General features: G+C 61.9%; 1 protein-coding gene across 1 annotated transcript; it reads left to right on the top strand.

The window, feature by feature from the left end:
- The first annotated feature begins 1,928 nt into the window (after window positions 1–1,928).
- On the top strand, window positions 1,929–13,278 carry NUAK2 (NUAK family kinase 2). The gene is made up of 7 exons (XM_064636068.1): window positions 1,929–2,223; window positions 6,926–7,046; window positions 8,618–8,769; window positions 9,683–9,748; window positions 10,700–10,819; window positions 11,116–11,248; window positions 11,325–13,278. Exons 1-7 carry the CDS (start codon window positions 2,005–2,007, stop codon window positions 12,443–12,445), a joined length of 1,932 nt encoding a protein of 643 aa, XP_064492138.1. The 5' UTR covers window positions 1,929–2,004; the 3' UTR covers window positions 12,446–13,278.
- Window positions 13,279–21,107: the final 7,829 nt, after the last annotated feature.

Raw genomic sequence — 21,107 nt, 5'->3', positions numbered from 1 at the left:
TTCCCGATGGGCTTCGCTGGCCACCGGCACAGGGAAAGGGCTCCTGTTACCACACAGTGAATAATTCATTATCACAACTGCTGCAGCCCCGGGTCTTCTTCGCGTGTCCCGGGCTAATTCAGAAACGGGGAGAGAGATTTTCCCATGGTGTCCATCTCGGGGGGAGGTTTGGGGTGGAAAGGATGCAGGACCAGCCTGAAGCTGCCAGTGTTTCACAGTGTGAGGAATGGAGGTGACACGTGGCCACTGGCAATAAAAACCAGTGGCAGCGGCAGGATAAGGTACCTGTGTGCCCAAACTGCACCAAAATGGTATTTAATGTGTGTGGAGCAGCACTGAGGCAGATCACAGCCGGGGATGAGCAGTTTGGTGCATGATTGTGTCGGTGACCTGGACTCCTTCCTGTCCCTGTTCCAGCTCCCCTGCAGGGTAGATGTTCTGGACAGGTCATTTGATGACCTCAGTCCTTCAAAAGCCAGATTGCAAGGCCAGCCAGGGGACTGTGACACCCGCCTGGGGCTCGTCCTGACCCAGAGATGCTGAGAGCGGGCACTGGGACATCCCACAGCTCCATCCCGTGTCACCTCTGTGCTCGGGGGCACAAAGCCGGCAGAGAGGGACCTGTGCTGAGTTAGATCATCCCTGGCAGACATTTAGAACCTTCCCCCCTGCTCTGCCTCACCCCCGCCGGGCTGCCCTGAGCTGCTGGAAGCGGTGGGAAAATCCAGGTCTGAGCGCGGGGATGAGTAATGCCGCAGCTATCTCCCCCTTCCATCGATACGGTGTGTCCTCGCACATGCCAGAGCCCGGCGAGAGCTTTTGTTTTGGCTGCTCCGGGAAATAATTGCATTCTTTTAATATCTCAAAACAAAGATTTACCACAGGGGCAGAGAAAGACCACACGGGAAGGTGCTGCTGAGTTATAACCAGGAACGTCCGTGAGGAGCCCTTGCGTGGGAGCCTCAGACAGATTTCTTCCCCCCCCCCGGCTCTGCTGCTCCCTCTCTGCGTGTCCAGGAGGGCAAAACATGGTCCTGTGGTGAGCATGGAAAGGCTGTGCTTGCCCAGCCTCTCCTCTCCGTGATTTTGCCCTTAATACATGGGGCTTTTTTTTCCTGTGTCCTGGGTGCGTTGTGGCTCTTGCAGCAAACCATGTCTGTGTGTCTCGGCTGCACTTCTGTGTCCCTCTGTCCCTGCATCTCTCCCGGTGTGAGATGTCCAGGTGCTTTGCTCCACGTTATGGAATTATAGAATGGTTTGGATTAAAAGGGACATAAAAGGCTGTCTCATTCCAGCCCTTCTGCCATGGGCAGGGACACCTTCCACAAGCCCAGGTTGCTCCAAGCCCTGTCCAACCTGGCCTTGGACATTCCAGGGATCCAAGGGCAGCCACAGCTTCTCTGGGCAATCTGTGCCAGGGCCTCCCCACCCTCATAGGGAAGAATTTCATCCCAGTATCCCATCTAACCCTGCCCTCTGGCAGTGTGAGACCATTCCCCCTCGTCCTGTCACTCCATGCCCTTGTCCAAAGCCCCTCTCCAGCCCTGACCCTCCCAGCTCTGATCCCGCTCCTCTTCCCACCCTTTGGGTGCAAGTCTCCCTGCATCATCCCCTGGAAAATCCTCAACTCCCCCCCAGCCTACGGGACACCCCTGTGCCCCCTTTGTGCCCCCTTTGTGCCCCCTTTGTCCCCTCTCCCTCCCTTGTCCCTGGATTTCCTCCGCGCACCCTCCCCGTGCCCGCAGTTCGTGCGTGCCCCGCTCCGTGGGTCCCCTCTCCACCCTCGCCCGTGCGTTCCCCGCTCCCAGCGCTGCCCGGGGGGGTCTCCCCGCATCCCGGGCCCCCTCCCCCGGTACCGGCCCCGGGCGGGGCGGCGGCGGCGGCCGCCAATGGGCGCGGGGGGGCGCGGCCCCGGGGCCGCCGCATTTATCGGCCGGGACGGGCCGGGACGAGCCGGGCGGCGGCGGAGCCGGGGCTGGGATCAGGCTCGGGATCAGAATCAGGATGGAGCGGGCGGCGGTGCCGGGACCCGGGGCCGGTTCGGCGCTGGCCGCCTCGCTGGCCGAGGGGCTCATCAAGTCGCCGCGGCCGCTGATGAAGAAGCAGGCGGTGAAGCGGCACCACCACAAGCACAACCTCAAGCACCGCTACGAGTTCCTGGAGACGCTGGGGAAAGGCACCTACGGGAAGGTGAAGAAAGCCCGGGAGCGCTCCGGGAAGCTGGTAAGGATCCCCCCCTCCTGCATCCTCACCGTGCGCAGGTCCCTGAGCATCCCCCCCGCTCTGAGCAGCGTGGTCCCGGTGCATCCCCCTCCTTCCCGGTGCATCCCCCTCCTTCCCGGTGCATCCCCCTCCTTCCCGGTGCAACCCCCGTCACCCCGGTGCACCCTCCCCGCGTGCCGGGGGCCCCTGAGCATCCCCCCCCTGCCTCCTGCAGCCTGGCCCCGGTGCATCCCCCTCCGGTGCTCCCCTTCCCACCCCGTCCCCGGCGCATCCTGCCCGTGCGGGACCCCCGAGCACCCCCCTCTCTGAGCAGCGTGTTGGCGGTGCATCCCCCCGCTCCGCTGCGTCCCCCCCTCCCCGTCCCGGTTCCTCCCGCAGCCCCCGCCCGGCCCCGCTCCCGCCGCAGTGTGCGGGAGGCTGCGGCGCTGCCCCCCCGCCCCGCGCCGCAGGAGGGGGCACAGCGGGGCCGGGGGCAGCCCGGAGGGGCCTCGTCCCCCTTTCCTTGAGGGGCCGCAGCTCCTCTCGCCCACTTGACCGCGTCGGGCTTCCTGGGGGAAGGGCGGGCAGGTATCCGGCCGCCGAGAGCAAACACCGCACTCGAGTCTGAAGGGTTTTTCCCTTCCTCTCGCCCTGGGTCTGGGTTGGGTTCGCTGTTGGTTTTCACACGGTGTGGGGCACCCAGGGCCACGCCAGCTCAGCCCAGCGTCTGTCCAAAATCCTGACTCACCCCAGCGACGCTGGAGCCAGTGGGGCTATGCAGGACACGGCTCTCAACCTTCCACAGGGATCCCTCACCCCCGGGAATCCGGGATGCTGCTGTCCCGGCTGCCCCGTCCTCTGGGAATCTGCGGGGCTTCAAACTCGGACGCGATTTCTCAGCCCCGAGCACCCCGAGGTGTGGGATGGGACCCAAAAAGGCGCTGTCCCACCGCCCTGACCACTTGGGAGCAGAGAGGTGACCTGTGAGCAGCAGGACTGGCCCGGACGGGCTGCCGGGGCTGAGCAGGGTGTGGGATCGGCCCCGTCCTGTCCCACAGAGGCACGTCAAGGAGAACAGCTGTAAATCTGAGAGGTTTTCTTGTGTAACGCGACAGCTCCTAATGAAGTCAGAGCTGCCGTTTCCATTAGCCTATCTGATTCTGGAGAAGCTGCTGTTTTGCTGCATAATCAGGGCCTTGAAATGCAGCTTCCACCCACAGAGCTTGAAGGATCCCTCCCCTCGGGATGGGCGAGATTTGGCTTTCCCTGTCTGCACCTAGCAAAGCTGGGAATCTTTGAACTTCCCGAAAAGTCACCCATCCGTGGAAGCCCCTTAGGACGGGAATCAGCAGCGCTGCTCTATTATAATGCAAATTCAGTACACAGGCCACTGACTCCTCGGTGAGATGGAGATAGTCAAAGGCTCTGCTAACTGGTACCTCCTCGGCCTGGCCGTGTAGGAACAGGAGACTTAACCACAAATCTCTCCTCTTCCCACAAATTCTTTCTTGTAGCACTCAGCATTTCCGGACCTGTTTAATCTGGAGGCTTATCCCGAGCTGGGTTGTTATTTGCTCCTTCCCTAAGTGGCTTTCACTTCCTAAACACCAAGGTGTGAGAGCAGGTAGGGGTTGCCCCTCGTGGGATCCCACGCTACCAGCTGAGGCTGGAAAGCTGGAGCTGCTCCATGCTCGTGGGTTTAGCCTCTGGCTAATCAGAAGCTGCCTCTGTCAGAGCCACTGAATATTGAACCGTCTGGTTTTACCGCCTGGATTCCTTTTTTCCCCCTCTGGATTTTAACCAACCTACCTGGGCTCGGAGCAGGCTGAGCCTAAATCAGTTGGTAGGCAGCAGGGAAGTCCAGGCTCCTGCAGCTGAAGGATGTTCTACGAACATTTTTTGTCCTATAAAACCATTTTCTGGTCAGAATTCCTTCAGCTGAAACGATGCTCATGCCTTTTGGTGGGCACTTCTGCTGAGTGCCCTTCCCAGTCCTCGGAAAAATGTTGTGCCCCTGCAACATCAGGTGGGGAGAGAGTTGCTGGTTCTTTTTCCTTTCCTTTTTTTTTTTACCTTTTCTTTTGCCCTGTGTCTCTTGGGGTTGAAGGCTCAGTAACGTGGGCCACGGGGGTGCAAAGTGGCTCCTGCCCCTTTGCATGGCACCATCTGGGCCCTTTTTTCTTTCCTCCCAGCCCGGTGTTTCTCCCAGCCTGGTTCCCAAGTCCTGGCCTGCAGCCAAGTCAGACAGAACAAGGGACCTCCCTTGGGACTCTCCTCAGTGTCAGAACTGTGTTTGTGGGCTCGTGGGGTGTCAGGAGAAGGCAGCACCTGGAATATTCCAGAGCAGCAAAGCCTCTTTTGATCTCCAGTCAGGGGCAAAGCCCAGTCTCTTCCGTACTGGGTTGTAATCCATATTTCATGGAGCATGAAATGCTGCCCTTACAGTCTGGAACAACTTCTGAAGTGCTGCCTGAGGTTGTAGCTTAATGCATCTTTCAGCAGCTGCTGAAAATACCTGTTCTGCCCCCAAAAAACTTCTAATTAAAAGCCTTTTTGACTTGGAAAGTGCTCCTGAGCTCCCAGAGGAAGGCTCCAGCGGGAATTCTTGCAGCTGTTTCCCACAGGAGATTCTCCTCCTGGCACTGGTGGTGGGGGCTGTGGCTCTGCCTGTCCCTGAAGCTGCTGGTCCCTGTCCCCAGGGTGGCTGAGCAGGGGCTTCCCTGTCTCAAGGGGAGACCCTCTGCTGCCAGCCCGCCTAGAAAGGGAAAGTTTGGGAACAAAGCTGCTTCCTGGCACCCCTGGGGAAGGATGGGATGGCTGAGGGACTGACAGGCAGATAAACCACCCCACCCTGGGTGGCTGGTTCGCTCTCTGGGGTGTGAGATGTGGACCCTCACAGTGCTGTGCCCTCCCTGTGCCCACCTGCCTGAGGGCAGAGCTCGTGAGGGAGAGCCCTGGGGCTCTCACAGCACCCAAAACCTGCTCCCTGCTGCAGCTTTGCTCTGCCTGGAGGTCACTGAGTGCTGAGGATGTGCTCCAGCACTGCTGGGTACAGCCAGTGGCATCTCCCGAGGCTTCCCACACTGGCAGCCCGGAGCCACTTGATCATTTAGGGACAGTGGATCATGCCCTGAGCCCTGGCCCAGCACTGGATGTGTGTGAGCAACCCAGCCAGCAAGGAAACGTTCTCTGTGCCCCGCAAAACACCGAGGCTGTTGGGTTGGGTGTCAGTCTTTAGTGGGGGGGTGAATAGAGGGAGCCAGCAGGAATTTGGGAGGGCAGGAGCAGGCTGGCTCGCTGCAGAAAAGCTTTGCCTGCATTCTGGCAGGGGTCAGGTAACTGGGGCGGGAGGAAAAAATTGTTAAACTTTAAGCTGTTAACCTACACAAAGGTCAGGGGGAAAAAACCACCTGGGTTTCGAGAAGTATTAAAACACTTTCAGTATTGTTTCATAAGGAAACCTGGGCCTGGGTTATTGGACTTGTCCCTGGCCAGAGTCCATCCTGCTGCTTTGCTTCAGCCCCTGGGGCTGCTGCAGGTTCCTCCACGGTGCTGCCTGAGGTGGTTCAGTGCTGCAGAGATGGGCCCTGGGGCCAAAAAAGGGGCTCCATCCCTTCTGTGCCCACCTGAGCCCTCTCTGAGGGGGCTCCCCCCGTGAAGACACTGCTGTGGCAGCTGAGACCTCACTGATTCAGCCCCAGTGCCTTGCTCAGCGTGTCTAAGCCTGGCTTAGCCAGTCTGGGTTTGAGGAGAGAGGCTTCCAGCCCCCCTAAATCAGAGGGACACGGGGCTGAGCATCCACCCCGCTCCACCCGAGGAGGAGGAGGGTCCCTGTGCAGCAGAGCCATGAGCATCACTCCTGTGCCGGCAGCTGGGGCCCGCGGGGGTCCGTGGCCCCTCTCCCCGTTGCTGGGAGACTGGTGCAGGGGGTCCCTTTACAGGATTAAAGCTGTTCCGCATTCTTGTCTGGGAGAAAAAAAAAAAGAGGTTCTGCTGGATTCAGTTGTAAATTCGACCCTAGGAGCACATTGTCTCTGCCCAGCCCCTTTGAAAGAGGATTAGAAGGCATCTATTCTCCGGCACTTACTCTTCTTTCTCCTCCCCTGTTTCCTTGTCGGGGATAATTTGAAAACCCGAGGGAGAGCCTGGTGCTGGGTCTCCCGCCCTGTGCCCGGGAGGGGATCTCCTCTTTAATCCCAACTTTCTCCTACCTCTACACCACCAGCTCCTCGGAATCAGTGTTTGCCGGGAAAACAAAACCCGGGTATTGTGGTTTTTTGTTTGTTTTGTTGTTTGTTTTTTTTTTTTTTCATTGTCCTGACCCTCAGAAGCCGTTGTTGTTGTTTTTATCTCCCAAGTCATGCGTGCAGGTCGCATTCCTTTGGCTGGCCACGCTCCAGCGGCGGGACACGATTCCTGTGAGCCCAGAAAGGAGGAGCAGGGCCGTGCTACCTGCGGGAGGAGGGCTGGGGAGCCCCTCTGGGGGGAGCTGGCAGCAGGTGTCCCTTGGGGGGGGTCACAAAAGGAAAGTGTAACCCCCAAATCGATCACGGAGCTGTTTCCATGGAGCTGGGCAGCTCCACTCTCGGATACAGGCACGAGGAGGAGCTGGGTTGCTGAGATCTCGTTTGTGAGCCCTTTCCCAAAGCAGTGGGGTGGGTTTCTTGCTCTGCCAGAGGCTTTGGGAAACCACAGCCGGGTGACCCTCAGTGTCCCTCCACAGGTGGCCATCAAGTCCATCCGGAAGGACAAAATCAAGGATGAGCAGGACCTTGTCCACATCCGGAGGGAGATTGAGATCATGTCCTCCCTCAACCACCCCCACATCATCGCTGTGCACGAAGGTGAGCCCTCCTCCCCTTTCCCTCTTCCAGCAGCATCCTGGAAGCCCCACGGGGCTCCCAGGGCAGCTCCCAGGGTGGGTTTGGCTCTACTGGGTGGGTTTGGGGATGTTAACCCAGCCCCTCGCCCCCCTCACAGGACCTGGCTGCCGTTTTTGGTGACTCAGCCCTGGTGGGGAAGGCAGGTGCTGCCTGGATGTGCTTTCCCCACCTGGCTTCTCCCACAGAGCAGCGGTGAGGGGAAAACTCCTGCTCCAGAAATGGCCCTTCTGCCCCATCCCCTCCTGCCCAGAGGGGGAATTCAGCTCCGAAAATTTCATTTCTTTCTTTCAAAAAAGTTTCTTTTTGGAGCTGGAAGCTCCTGAGGGGCTGTGCTGGGGTGGGAATCAGGGACCCCCGCAGAGCCCAGCAGTGAGTGTGGTTGTGCTGGACACTCATCCCAGCTGTGGGAGCCTTGGGAATCTCCATAGCTCTGCTCTCAGCCCAAGGCAGGAGTTAATCTCAGTGCTGGAGTCCTCCTCTTTCCCTCCCCTGGGGCACTGGAAAACCAAACCACTGGGAGAGCTCCTGGTGCTCCCGGGCTTGGCTTTATGGCCTGGGCTGGGCTTTGCTCCCGGGGTGTTGGGACAACACCAACCAAAGGGGAATTTCTCAAGCTCTAACTAGGACCAGACTTAGCCCAAATCCCCAGCTGGGTCGGTCTTTGCAGCCACTGAGTCCTTTGGTGAAAACTCTGCCTTCCCTGGGCTCTCCCTGCCTTCCCTGGGCTCTCCCTGCCTTCCCTGGGCTCTCCCTGCCTTCCCTGGGCTCTCCCTGCCTTCCCTGGGCTCTCCCTGCCTTCCCTGGGCTCTCCCTGCCTTCCCTGGGCTCTCCCTGCCTTCCCTGGGCTCTCCCTGCCTTCCCTGGGCTCTCCCTGCCTTCCCTGGGCTCTCCCTGCCTTCCCTGGGCTCTCCCTGCCTTCCCTGGGCTCTCCCTGCCTTCCCTGGGCTCTCCCTGCCTTCCCTGGGCTCTCCCTGCCTTCCCAGCACATGTGAAGGATCCAGAGTCCTTTTGTCCTCCAAACAAAAGCAAGTGGGTTGGCAGTTCCTGCGCTGTGTTTGCAAGGGCTGAGTCACCCCGACTGCTGGAATTCAAAAATATTGAGGGAGCTTTCTGCAAACAGGAAGAAAACTGCTCCGACTCTTGGCTCGGGCTGGAGCCTCGTTGGGAGCAGTGAGAACACTCAGGAAGGCCGTGGGCTGTGCCAGCACCGCCACCTTCCCCCCCTGGCAGGGGCTTCTAGCAGAGAGCCTGGTGCCTTAGTCACCTCCTGGCAGAGCACAGCCCTGGCTCCTGGGTGCTGTGGCTGCAGAGCTGCTTGGCCAGCGGCCCTGGTGGTTTGGGTGGCAGCCCTGGTGGTCCCCCCCCGACCTGCAGGTACCTGCAGAAACCCCCACACCCATTTTGTGAAGAGTGAGGGCAGGGGGTGGGGTGGGCAGAGCGCCGGAGTCCTCACCTGGTGTTTGCTAAGGAGAATTTCTGCAGCTCCAAGCCCCTCTCCTGACCCCCCCCGTGCCCCCCTGTGTGCCCTGCAGTGTTTGAGAACAGCAGCAAGATCGTCATCGTGATGGAATACGCCAGCAAGGGCGACCTGTACGACTACATCAGCGAGCGGCAGCGGCTCCCGGAGCACGAGGCGCGGCACTTCTTCCGCCAGGTCGTGTCCGCCGTCTACTACTGCCACAAGGTGGGCTGGCACCGCCATTCCCACGGCATTCCCGGGGGGAAATCACCGGGATCGGCTCCTGAGTGCCCTGCAGGGCCACCTCCAGGCAGAGGGGCAGCAGCCGGGGCTGAGGGGGGGATGCAGAGCCCACGGGGAAGCTCAGCCTGGGCTGGGAGATCAGGGGAGCTCGTGGCTGTTTGGGTTTTCCAGGAGAGGGGTCAACCCTGCCTCTTATCCGGGGGTGTGGCAGAGCCCCAGCAGCTTTTGGGGAGTGCTGGGTCTCGGCTCTGGCTGCTCTGGTGTGGGGGTGACTAACCTGGCCAGGGAGTTGTCACCTCCTGTCCCACCCACCCAGAAGGAGCCGCCCAGGGCTGTCCATGGCACTGGGAGCTGAGCCCTGGGTCACCCGTGTTGTTCCTGAAGGGAATGTGAAGCTATAAACCCCCTCCAGGACTGTGGGGTGAGCTGTGCCTGCCCTGGAGGGACCCTCGAGCCTGAGGGTCTCCCTGGAGGCCGTGCCAGGCTATTCCCCAGTCCTTGGCAGAGTGGGGGGTTGCAGGACACCTCCTGCACTCAAACCAAACTGGGGTCCTGCTTAGCTGGGCAGCAGCAGGTCCTGGCAGAGCCCAGAGCTGTGCCCACCATGCCTGGGTGGAGCTGGCACCGGGCACTGTCCTGCCTGGGGAGGGTGGAGGAGCCCAGGGTGGCACCTGGGGCAGGTATTTCTGAGCAGCACCAGGAGCTGGCAGCGCCCAGGCCGGGACGTGGTTTGCAGCTTGTCTCTGGTGGCACACCCAGGGCTGTTTGTTGCTCCTGTGCCCTGTTTGTATGTGCCTGTGAACGGCAGTGACCTCCCCAGGGGCCTGGCTTTCCCTTCCTCAAACACTCCACAAACTAACCCTGGCTCTCCCTCCCCTCCCCTCCCCTCCCGCAGAACGGGATCGTCCACAGGGACCTGAAGCTGGAGAACATCCTGCTCGATGCCAACGGCAACATCAAGGTGAGGGGTTGGCAGAGCCCGGGGTGTCACCCACCCAGCCTGGGGTGTCACCCAGGGGGTGCTGCCCAGCTTGGAGGTGGCCACAACACCCCGGAACCCCAGGGAAGGTGCTTCCCGGAGCTCTGGGAGTGCTGGCGTCACCCGGAGCGCTGTTTTCCCGGGAAAAGGGGAGCCAGGAGGGCACCTGTGCCTGCCCCTGCTATCTGAGGCGGCCCAGCCTCAAAGCTGCTGTAAAGCCATCACTTATAATTGCCTGCTGATAAGAGGGGCAAAGTCTGAGGACCCAGGTCAGTGCCTGAGCAGCTGGATGAGAAAGGTCTCTCCAGGGGAAATTCCCAGTTCCCGTAAGGACCGGCCAGGCTGGAGGAGGGAGGTGTGAGGCAGTTTCTGGCTCTGTTGGCCCCGAGTGATGCTTTTTGCTGCAGCTGCCAGGGAGGAAGGGCACACAGCGTGGCCCCAGCCAGGGCCCTGTGTGGTTGGTGATGACAGGCTGTGGGGTTTATCTCTGCAAGGGATAATTTAGCAATTGGGAGCCCGCAGGCAGCCACTGCACCTCCTGCCTGGTGGCAGTGACAGGGGTAATGAGGATAACGAGCACCTGTGTGCAAGCTGGAGCTGGCAGGGACAGCCTGGGGTGGCTGGGAAGGAGCTGGAGGAGAGCCCGGCAGCTCTCCCTCCAACCTCACCTTTCCAGCTGCCTCTGCTCCCAGGGATGGGACAGAGGGGCAGAGCCACAGGGCAGCTGCTGCAGTGGCTGGGATGAGCTTTTTGGGAAGGGGAGAGGGACAGGAGCAACCTCAGGGGGTGGAAAGCCAGGCTGGTGGTGCTCCCCAGGAGGCTGAGGGCACCCAGCACCACGGTTCATACCTGGAGAGCTCCCGGTGGCAAAGCTGCTCCGGCTGCACAGGGAAGCTTTGCTGCTGGATAACAGCTGGAAAAATGTCTCTCCAGATTGCAGATTTTGGGCTGTCCAACGTTTACCAGCAGGACAAACTTCTGCAGACCTACTGTGGGAGCCCCCTGTATGCATCCCCCGAAATCATCAACGGGAGGCCCTACAAGGGCCCGGAGGTGGGTTGGGTCTCATCCCCTCATGTGGGGGGGGATTGGACTGGAGGAAGCGCTGGGTGGTTTGGGATAACGGGTCCCCTGAGACTGGACACTGCCTGGACACACAGTGGGGTGGATGTGCTGGGGGGGGAGGTGGCTGGAGCTGGTGCTGCCCCACGGTCTGTCCTCTCCCGGGGCTGTTGCCACTCCAGGAGCCCCCCCTGAGGCTCTGGCAGAGAATCCTGCCCAGGTGGGGTGTGGGCCAGGGCAGCCTGGTCCTGCTGCCCCCCCTCCAGGCTCCTCTGTCCCCCTGGCAGGTGGACAGCTGGTCCCTGGGCGTGCTCCTCTACATCCTGGTCCACGGCACGATGCCCTTCGACGGCCACGACTACAAGACTCTGGTCAAGCAGATCACGAGTGGGGACTACCGGGAGCCCACCAAGCTGTCAGGTAGGCAGAGCCCCAGCCTGCTGCACGTCCCCCCCTCCCTGTGCCCCCTTCGGTGCCTGACCTGCCTGTCCCCCAGACGCCTGCGGGCTGATCCGCTGGATGCTGATGGTGAACCCCGAGCGCCGCGCCACCATCGAGGACATCGCCACGCACTGGTGGGTCAACTGGGGCTACAAGGTGCCCGTCGGGGAGCAAGAGCTGCTGAGGGACGGCGAGTCCCCCCTGGCCACGGTGGCGGAGTGGCTGCGCCGCTCGTCCCGGCCCCTGCTGGAGAACGGCTCCAAGGTGCGCTGCTTCCTCAAGCAGCACATCCCCGGCGTGACCCTGGAGCGCCAGCGCTCCCTCAAGAAGTCCAAGAAGGAGAACGACGTCTCCCACGCGCTGCAGGAGGTGCCCGTGGCCCCGGAGAACCCCTCCAAGTCCATCCTCAAGCGGCCCAAGGGCATCCTGAAGAAGAGGAACTCCTGCGAGCAGAAGGTGCCCAGCCCCGGGCCCCCGCCTGCGTCGCCCGCGGGAGAGGCGAAGGGGGAGGACGGGGAGGGGGTCACCGCGGGTCTCACCCGCATCCTGTCCTCTGGAATGCTGCCCTGCAGCACGGGCATCGCAGCAGTGCCCAAGAAGGGAATACTGAAAAAGCCGCCGACGAGGGAGTCTGGGTATTACTCGTCCCTGGAGTGCTGCGAGTCCGGGGATGTGCTGGACGCCGGGAGCTTGGACCTGGACGGCAACGTGTTTGCCGACAGCCCCTCCCCGGGGCAGGGCCCGCAGGGTCTCCCCGCCCGCCGCAAAGGCATCCTCAAGCACAACGGCAAGTTCTCCTCGAGCAGCTCCGAGCCCGAGAGCCCCCCCGGGCAGGGCTTCGGGGGCTTCGGCGAGGTGCCCCTGCCCCAGGCGCCCCGAGCCCGCCCGTCCAGCGCCGTCAGCGAGGACAGCATCCTGTCCACCGAGTCCTTCGACCAGCTGGACCTGCCCGCCCGGGCCCCCCCCGGCGCCGGGGGCATGCGGGGCTGCGTCTCCGCCGACAGCCTGCTCCGGCTGGGGGAGGAGGAGGAGCTGGAGGAAGGGCGGAGGCTGCGCCGCTGGACTGTGACCCACTGCCGGAGCCCCCTGGCAGAGAGCAGCCTGTCCCTGGCGGGCTGTGACGGTGGCCCCGAGGGGTTCCGCTGCGCCCTGGCCGTGGGAGGGAAGCTGAGCTGAGGGTCCCCCCCGGGGGTGCTGCGTTCTGGGGGAGGGGGGCCGAGCCCTCCCTGCCCCCGGGGCTGCTGGTGCTGCTGACCCACGTCCCCACGTATTTATTTGGCAGCCTCGTGCCCCTCGGTGCCCCAGGGCCGGGACATTCAAGGGACCAAAGCTCCGAGTGCCCCCCGTGGAGGGGCTGGGGGTGCCCCTCGCTGCCGTCCTCCCCTCGCAAACAGGCTCATCTCATCTCGGACCAGGGGGGTTGGGGGATTTGTTTTCTTCTTTGCACTGGTTTTTTTTTTTTTTTTTGGCTGCACAAGGTCACGGGTGGGGCGGGTGATATACCTCAAACGAGCTGGAGATGTAGCAGGGTGCTGGCGAGGGGCTCCAAGGTGCTGCCCGTGGGCTGGGCTCTCGGGACGTGCTGGCAACAGGGGAGCCAAACCGCCCAGGCCACGGCTCTTCCCTCTCCTGTGCTGGGAAACACAACTGGATCTGGCCAAAACCCCAGGCTGAGGCAACGCTCTGATGCCAACATCTATTATTGGAATGCTGAGGAAAAAAAAAAAAAAGAAAAAAAAAAAGGTGCCTTTGGTGAGGCACCGTGACTTTATTTATTGCCTTTGTCCAGCTGATGGAAAGTGTCAGCAGCACGGGCTGTGTCTGGCTCCAGCACGGCCTCCCAGGGCTGTTTTTTGGGAGCTGTCTGTGTCCTTGTCTCACCAGGCTCCGTTGCACTATTGCCATGTGTTTGCTGGCCCTTCTCCCTTCTCCAGGGCGTGTGTGTGTTTTCCCTCCTTCCTGCAACTGTGGTCTGGAGAAAAACCATTAAATTAAAAGCAAGTGGTAAATGTGAGTTGTTCTCTTGGGTGCTGGGGGGGTGAGGTGTGGGGGGGCTGCCTGGAGCTGCCTGTCCCAGCCTGGGGGTTCCTGTGCTGGTGTGACACCCCCATACAGCACGTCCTGAGCCCCTTTAGTGCTCCAGCACATCCCAAGCTGGTGATCCCACAGTGCTGGGTGGTGCTGAGCTGGGACAGCCCTGATTTGGGGGCTCTGGGAGGGGGTCGGGCTGTTTTTTAAGGGTGAGCAGCTGCTGCTGCTGAACAAGCAGAGCCCAAACTTTGGGGAAAGCTGTGTTGGAGGCAGATGGGTGTGGGGAGGAGGAGGAGCCCCTTCTCCACCCCACCCTGGTGACCGTGGGCAGCCCTACTGTCCCAGCTCTGCTCCCAGACCTTCTCATTGGAGCAGGGTGGGTTTGGATTTGTGACACCCCCCAGGGTTTGGTGGCAGGAGGTGCCTCCTGGGCTCCTGCCATCACCTCTGACAGCACCTGCAGGAGCCTCAGCTGGAGGAAGGCCCAGCCAGGCCGAGCCCCAGCTGCCAGAGCTGCCCCCTCTGCCTCCCTTTGCTTTATCCCCTTCTCCCGCTGCGCCATTGAAACCTGGTTTATTGCTCCATAAAGCCCTGTGACCCTTTCCCGTTTCCAGGCGGGTTAATAGGAGGCATTTCAGGTCTCCGGGGGGCAGGGGCAGGGTGGCAGGGCTGCCTGCCCGGAATGCCGACCCTCGTCCCACCAGGCTGCAGCCGGAGAGGGGGGGTCACCGCGCTCGGCCCCCCGCCGCGCATTCCCCGCGTGCTTCCCGAGCCACTGGAAACGCTGGAGCGGTTAAAGCTGTTCCCAGGGCATCCAGCTCAGCCAGGACAAAGTCCTGGTGCCCCGTGGGGTGGGATGAGCCGGGGATGCAGCACCCACAGGGCTCCAGGAGCATCCCAAGGCGGGCGTCGGGTCGGGCTGAGCTTTAACAGCCGCTGAGGGACGGAGATTCCTTTTTGGGAGGCGTCTGTGGGTTTGGTTTTGGAGCATCCCCGGGCCTGTTCTGTTAATGATTTGCAGGAAAACACCCGTGTGTGCTGCTTTCGGAGCTGTGGCAGCTCTGGGTGGGCACCACGTGGGTGTGGGGCACACGCTGCCCACCCCAACCCCTGTCCCGGTGTTTGTGCCGGTTTGGGAGCAGCGTCTGGTCAGCTCAGCCCATCCTGGGGCTGCTTTGGGGTCCCTGCCCACCTTATCCTGGGCCACAGCACTGGGCAAGGGTGGGCAATGCTGTAGGAGGGGTGAAGGAGGCAGCCTGAGCCTGGAGTCATCCTGGAATGGGTGGGAGGGGGTGCAGTGAGTGCTGCCCACCCTGCCCGTGCCCCCTCCCCTCGCTGCTCCCGACATTCCCCCACCAGCCCTTGGAAACGCTCCTTTCATCCCAGCCCTGATTTCCGCTGCCCCTGCCCACCCTGTCTGGCAGCTGCCCCCCCCCAGGCAGGGGCTGAGCCCCCCTTCCAGACCCCCACCATTATCCAGGGCTCTTTTATCCGGCCCTTTCATCCCGAGGGTTGGCAAACCCTCCTCTTCCCCCCCACCCCGTCCCTGCCGTGGGTGTTTGTTTGAGGCGGGGGACAATGACCTCAGAGCAGCGTTCTGCTGGGAAAATGCCATTTTTTGGGGGTGACTTCAGCCGACCTGCCACGTCCTGCTGCCCAAGGGTGTGTGGGAGCAGGGCTGTGCTCCTGCCAGGGGGGCTCAGGGAAGAGGGAAACGGGGAGAAACACCCAAAGGTAAATGGTCCTGGGGGATGAGGCGATGCTGGAGAGTTTGGAGCACGGAGTGTTGCCCTGTGGGTTTATCCCAACCGGTGTGAGCTTCCCTTGTCGCTGTCCCAAGGGATTATCCAGGTGAAGCCAGTCCACAGCAAAGTGGGGGACAGCCTGGACCTCTCCTGCTGGTCCTTGGGGTACTGGGGGAAGCTGGTACATCCCCACTGCTGCCTTCCAGGGCCTGGTGCTGCAGACACTCCCAGAGGGCAGCTGTAGGAGTTCTCAGGCATGGAAATGGTGTGTTTCCAGGGATTTTTAAGGGGGGTGTAGGGGTGGGTGGTGTGTCTGTGGCTCAGTGGGTCACTCAGACCCCAGGCTCGCTGCACCACGCCCAGACCCACAACCCCTGCTCATCTGGGGAGCCCCATCCCTGCGTGACATCCACGAGCATCCCTGAAAAAAGGGAGAAAAGGGGATTTTGGGGCTGGAGCAGCTGTGAGCTGGCTGAGGGAGCAAAGCCAGCGGCCCCAGCACCACTCCCAGCAGGAGAGGCTTTCCCGGCAGAGCCGTGGGCACTCCCCTGGCCCGGGGGCGCTGCCTGAGTCACCCCGTGCTCCTGCCCGGGCTTGTGCCGGGAGCCCGGATGCGCCGAGCCCATATTTGGGAGCGGGGCAGGAGGAGCAGGATCGGGGAGACGCGGCGTGGGAAGGGGGGGATGCCTGTGACCCCGGGGACAGCCCGCAGCAAAAGGCACGCACAGAACTCTGCCTCTGGCCAGAATCACCCTCCCACCAATGGAACAGAGGTGGCTGAAGGGCCACGGCCAGTCCTCGTTAACTGCCAGCTCCTAATGATGCCCAGGGCACCGAGCCCGGGGGTGCCCCTGGTGCTCTGGGGTTTGGGGTGTTATCCCCCTCGGGCTGTGCCTGAGCTGCTGTCGTTCCTTCCTGCAGGAATCTTCCCCTGTTGGTTTTGTCTCCCTCAGGTTTTCTGCTGGAGCATTTTCTGTTTGACACACGATGGGCCCGGAGCCAACAACAGTTCTGAGACATTTTGTCATTACTCTGAGTGCCGGAACAATTAACACAACAAAGCTGAGATGTTTCTTTGCCTGTGATTCTTTCAAAGTGGGGCTTTTATTTTCTTTTTTTTTAATTTTTTTTTTTTTTTAAAGGTGCCTCCAAACCCACCTGTATGATTGCTGGATTTCTTTGAAGATCTGAAGAAGAGAAATCCCCACATGAAAGTCCTCCCGTCTTCAATGGCCCTTTGCTGCAGCCTGGAGCGGCCCAAAGAGGGGAGGAAGCGGCACCCGGAAACTTTGATCCTGTTTCCCCGGAGCACAAGGAATGGCTGGATCAAACCTGAGCCTGAGACCTAAAATGTGATCCCCAGACTCTGCTGGGGACCAGGTAACCGAGCACTGGTGACCACCCTGAAGCCCCAGTGCCCTCCCAGAGCTGTGGTGATGCTGCTCGGGCTGCTGGGTCTCTGCTGGAGGAGGCAGCTGGTGGGATTTCTCTGAGCAGGACGACTCTGCCCATCTCTCCATGGCACAAGCTCTGGGATGTGCAGTGCCAGGGCTGGGCAGTGCAGTGCCAGGTCCTCTCTGCAGCAGGATGGGGAAGAAGGATCAGGTCCAGCACTGCTGGAGCAAATTCTGTGGCTGTGGGACCATCCAGTCACCTCCTGCCCTTCCCACCACTTGCAGGATCATCCAGCCCATCGTGCCTGCCCTGAGCTGGTGGGGTGTGAGAGCCACAACTCAGAGATTCATGGAATTTCCTGAGCTGGAAGGGACGCACAGGGATCACCGAGTCCAACCCCTGGCCCTGCACAGACACCCCAACACTCCCACCCTGTCCCTCAGAGCACTGTCCAAACCCTCCTGGAGCTCTGGCAGCCTTGGGGCTGTGCCCACTGCCCTGGGGAGCCTGGTCAGTGCCCAACCACCCTCTGGGGGAAGAACCTTTTCCTGAGATCCAACCTGACCCTGCCCTGGCACAGCTCCAGCTGTTCCCTGGGTCCTGTCCCTGCTCCCAGGGAGCAGAGATTTGGAGCTGCCCCTCCGAGCTGTCCCCAGACCCTGCTCACCGAGTGCCCTGCCCCGCACATCCCATCCCTCCCCGAGCCCCGGGGATGCCTGGCACGGCTGCAGGGATCTCTGCCACAGGGCAGCAAACCCCCAGTGGTTTCCCAGGCGCTTCCCCCGCGTGCAAAGCAGGCACGGGAGGCTCTGGGCTGGGGGAGCTCCCACGGGGACGCGGCGAACCGGCCCCGCTGGCTCGACCGCCCTCCGAGAGCGGGGCTGCCACGGGGCCGTGGCACACCCAGATGCTGTCTGTGTGCCAGGCTGCCAGCCCGTTCCTCTCCGCTGGAGCCGGCTGAACCGCTTCCTCCGGCTGCGGGCTCGGCTCCGTGCGGAGAGAGGGGAGGCAGGAGCAGGGTCCGTTCCTCCGCAGGCAGCGGGCGGGGAGCTCAGGGCTCGGTGCCAGCGGGATGCCAGCCTGCCCCTGACACGGCAGCGATGTCCCAGCCCGGGCAAACACCGGGAGTGAGAAGCAACCCCCCTGGAGGGTCCTGCGGGAGGTGGGGGTTGGCATTCCCGCTGGAGAAGGGGTGTCACACGGAGCTCAGGTGCCTGGGGATGCAAAGTGTTGCCTCGCTGGATCATCAGGACTCCCAGCCTGCCTTGGCTGGGGACCAGCGTCCCGAATTCGGGACCAGCCAGGTCCAGCCCTCTCAGGAAACCTGCCTGGATGCTTCTTTGCATTCACGGGCAACCAGATACGCTGGGAAAATCACCCTCCCCTGCAGCTCCCAGCGGGCCTTCACTCCTTTCCCGTGTGAGACATGGGAGAAGCTCCCTCACAGTGCTGGGCTGGGGGATGGAGGCTCCCGGATGACGCAGCAATGGCTCTTGGGAGAAGTGTTTTGGAGCCTCCTGCTCCCCCCTGTGCAGGCTCATGCAGCCCCGTGCCTGCTGCTGTGCACACCCAGCCGGGAGGGCCGTGCTGTTGGGGCACATCTGGCTTTTCCCGGAGTGTGGAGCCCTGGAGGTGCTGGCCTGGGCACTGCAGAGATGCCATCCTGGTGACGTGGTGGTGAGAGAAGGTGTCACAACCCCTGGTGACCCGCGGGGCCACCTGAGTCACTGAGCTGCTCCCTGGACACCCCCAGTGCCTGAAGGGGAGAGCCAGAGGCTTGTGCAAGCCTGGGGAGCCCCAGGAGCAGCCAAAGGGCTGGGATGAGGGGCTGTGGCTGGGGACACACCGTGGCTCATCCCCACACCTCTGTGCTCTGCCCACAGCTCTTGGGAGGGCTCCGGGGACAGGGGCAGCAGGGCCATCACGGACCCTCTGGGAGGCCTGGGGGCAGCAGGACCCTGAGGATTTGGGCAGTGCCTTTGGCCTGGCATGGGACACTGAGTGTTTCAGTTGATGTTTCAGTTGATGTACACTTGGACCTGCTCAGAGCTGTGAGGGTGACAGGGCTGACACAGCCCAGCCATGGTCTGTCTCAGCTGGTGGGTCCCTGGAGTTCAGGAGGTTTGAAGGGAGGGGAGCAGAGGGGCAGCTCCAATCTCTGCTCTCTCCAGGACCTGAGGGAAGGGCTGGAGCTGTGCCAGGGCAGGGTCAGGTTGGATCTCAGGAAGAGGTTCTTCCCCCAGAGGGTGGTTGGGCACTGACCAGGCTCCCCAGGGCAGTGGGCACAGCTCCAAGGCTGCCAGAGCTCCAGGAGGGTTTGGACAATGCTCTGAGGGACAGGGGGGGATTGTTGGGGTGTCTGTGCAGGGCCAGGGGTTGGATGGATGATCCTTGTGTCTTTCCAGCTCAGGACATTCCATGATTTGTGATTCCCTGCTCCTCCTGGGTGGTTCTGGGGTCGGGGGGGCTCCAGGACACAGTTGGACCCCCTCAGGCCCCCCCAGGCTCCGATCGACCCGCGAGTCCCTCAGCCCTGGAGGAGCCCCTCGATCAATTATTTCTCTAATCTTATCTAACTGTCTTTCTCCTGCTTTCCCTCGTGTGCCTTCCCCTCCCTGCCTTCCCCTCCCTCCCCGGTGCTTTGTAGCCTCCCGACAGCCCCGCTTCCCCCCTCCAGCCCTCTGCTTTGATCCTCGGAAGAAGCAATTGATCCTCCTTATCTTTATTGTGGTACAGACATTCCCAGCGCTGCCCTTAATTAAATTCCTCTTCATTTTCCTCCAGAAGCCTTTCTTTGCCCCAACCCCCAGACGAGTATTTATTTTTAAACGTGCAATTAAATTATTAGGGCGGCCACGAGTGTGACAGCGGCCGGATCCACCGGGGCTCTGCTCGGGTTCGGGGGGTGAACTTGGGGTTTCCCCCTCCCCACGCAGCCTCCCCCCAGGGGGCTGGTGGTCACTGTGTCACTGGGCACAGTGGCATGGGCACAGGAACACAGGCACTGGCCATGGTGGAGCTGGCACTGCTCACAGTGCCACTGGCACTGGTCAGAGTAGTACGGGGACTGTCCAAGGTGGCATTGGCATCTGCCACAGTGGCATTGGGACCTACCATGCTGGCACTGGCTGTGGTGGCACTGATGCTGGTCATGGTGCCATGGAGATGGACCACAGTAGCACAGGCACTGGCCACAGTGCCTGTGTCATTGGCACTTGCCATAGTGTCATTGGCACCTGCCCTGGTGGCACTGGCACTTGCCATGGTGGCACTGGTCCTGTCCCCTCCAGGTGAGTGCCGGTGCCCCCGGCTGTGTCTCTGCACCGCTTTAAGCTTTTCCGCTCGGAAATTTTCCCTCCTCCAGACACTTTGACCTCGGGGGCAGGGAGTATTTTTCATGTGGAGCAGCCGAAATTCCCCCGGAGACAGCGCAGGAATGCGAGGCATGTTATCCTTGGTACCAGCTCTTTCTTTTTACGGCCTAAGCTTGGCCACGCCGGCGGGGGGGGAGGGCGGCCGGGGTCCCGCGCCGTTCCCATCCATGACTGCCAACATCCCCCCCCAATCCCCTTCCTCCTCATCCCTCTCCTCCTTGGGAAAACTCCCCCACGCTGTGCCAGGTTCCCGGGTCTCCATGCCCGGTTTGGCAGCGGGCCGAGCTGGGGGCGAGGAGGTTCTGGCAGCACCCCCAAAATGAGGGGAGCACCTCTGGGTCCCTCCAGGGCTTGGTGCTGCCCTCCTTGGGAGATCCCCGGGGGATATTCTGGGAGCTCTCCCGGCAGAGCAGAGGGCAGCGAGTGCGTTGTTTCATCGTGCCGGGCTCGTGCCGTGGGAGATAAATCACTGCCCGTCCGTCTCCGTGAAGTGCAATTACCCCCGAGATACCGAAGCAATTTATTAGGATTACTCCATCCGGGCTCGCCGCGGTGACAGCAGGTCACACACACGCCAGGCAGGGCAAGGGGGGCAGTGCCCCCGTGGGACCTGGGCACCCCGGGGCACCTTTGGGTGGCACTGATGGGACCAGCCCCAAACGGGGAGCAGAGGGAAATCCTGCAGAGGGAAGGGCTGTGCCTTCAGGAGCGGTGCCACCTCAGGTGCCCCTCGTCCCCACACCCACCCCTGATGTCCCCAGTGATCTGTGTCCTGCCCTGCGTGTGCCCAGTCACCCCCTACGATGCCACACCAGGGAAGGGGTGGCTCAGCCCCGGGGGCCACGAGGGTCCCCGTGCCCGGTGGCACCAGCCTGGCGTGTCCCGCAGCCCCCGGCCCTCGGCCTGATCCCGCTCTCAATAGCGGCGCGGGAGCCCAGCTGCAGCTATTACATAAAATGCAATTAGCGCGGGGCGAGGGAGGCCTGAATGGCATTAAGGAATTCCTCCCGGGCTGACGTCAAAGCTTCACCTCTCCTCCCAGCGCCCGCACAAAGGGGGCCCTTTATGAGCCCCCCCGAGCCCGCTGTGCCGGTGCCCGCCGGGAGAATGCGAGTCCTCAGGGAGCCCCGGGCTGCACATGCCATGCGGGAATTGTCCCCGCGGCCGGCACGAATGGCACCAGCGGCTCCCCGGCTCCCAGCGCGGCGTTGGCCGGCTCCCACCTCCCCCTCGCTGGGCATGGGAAGGTGCCAGTGGCCCCGTGTGCCAGCTGCTTGCCCGCGAGAGGGGGGG

Source organism: Pseudopipra pipra, chromosome 25 (assembly GCF_036250125.1).
Source record: "Pseudopipra pipra isolate bDixPip1 chromosome 25, bDixPip1.hap1, whole genome shotgun sequence".
Taxonomy (NCBI): Eukaryota; Metazoa; Chordata; class Aves; order Passeriformes; family Pipridae; genus Pseudopipra; species Pseudopipra pipra.
This window is presented reverse-complemented; position numbering and strand designations above follow the sequence as displayed.

Excerpts from the sequence above, each read along its gene's own strand:
- NUAK2 (XM_064636068.1), top strand. The coding sequence starts at position 2,005 with ATGGAGCGGGCGGCGGTGCCGGGACCCGGGGCCGGTTCGGCGCTGGCC. Across the intron at positions 8,770-9,682 it reads CCGTCTACTACTGCCACAAG|AACGGGATCGTCCACAGGGA; the intron begins GTGGGCTGGCAC and ends CCCCTCCCGCAG. Across the intron at positions 10,820-11,115 it reads GGCCCTACAAGGGCCCGGAG|GTGGACAGCTGGTCCCTGGG; the intron begins GTGGGTTGGGTC and ends TCCCCCTGGCAG.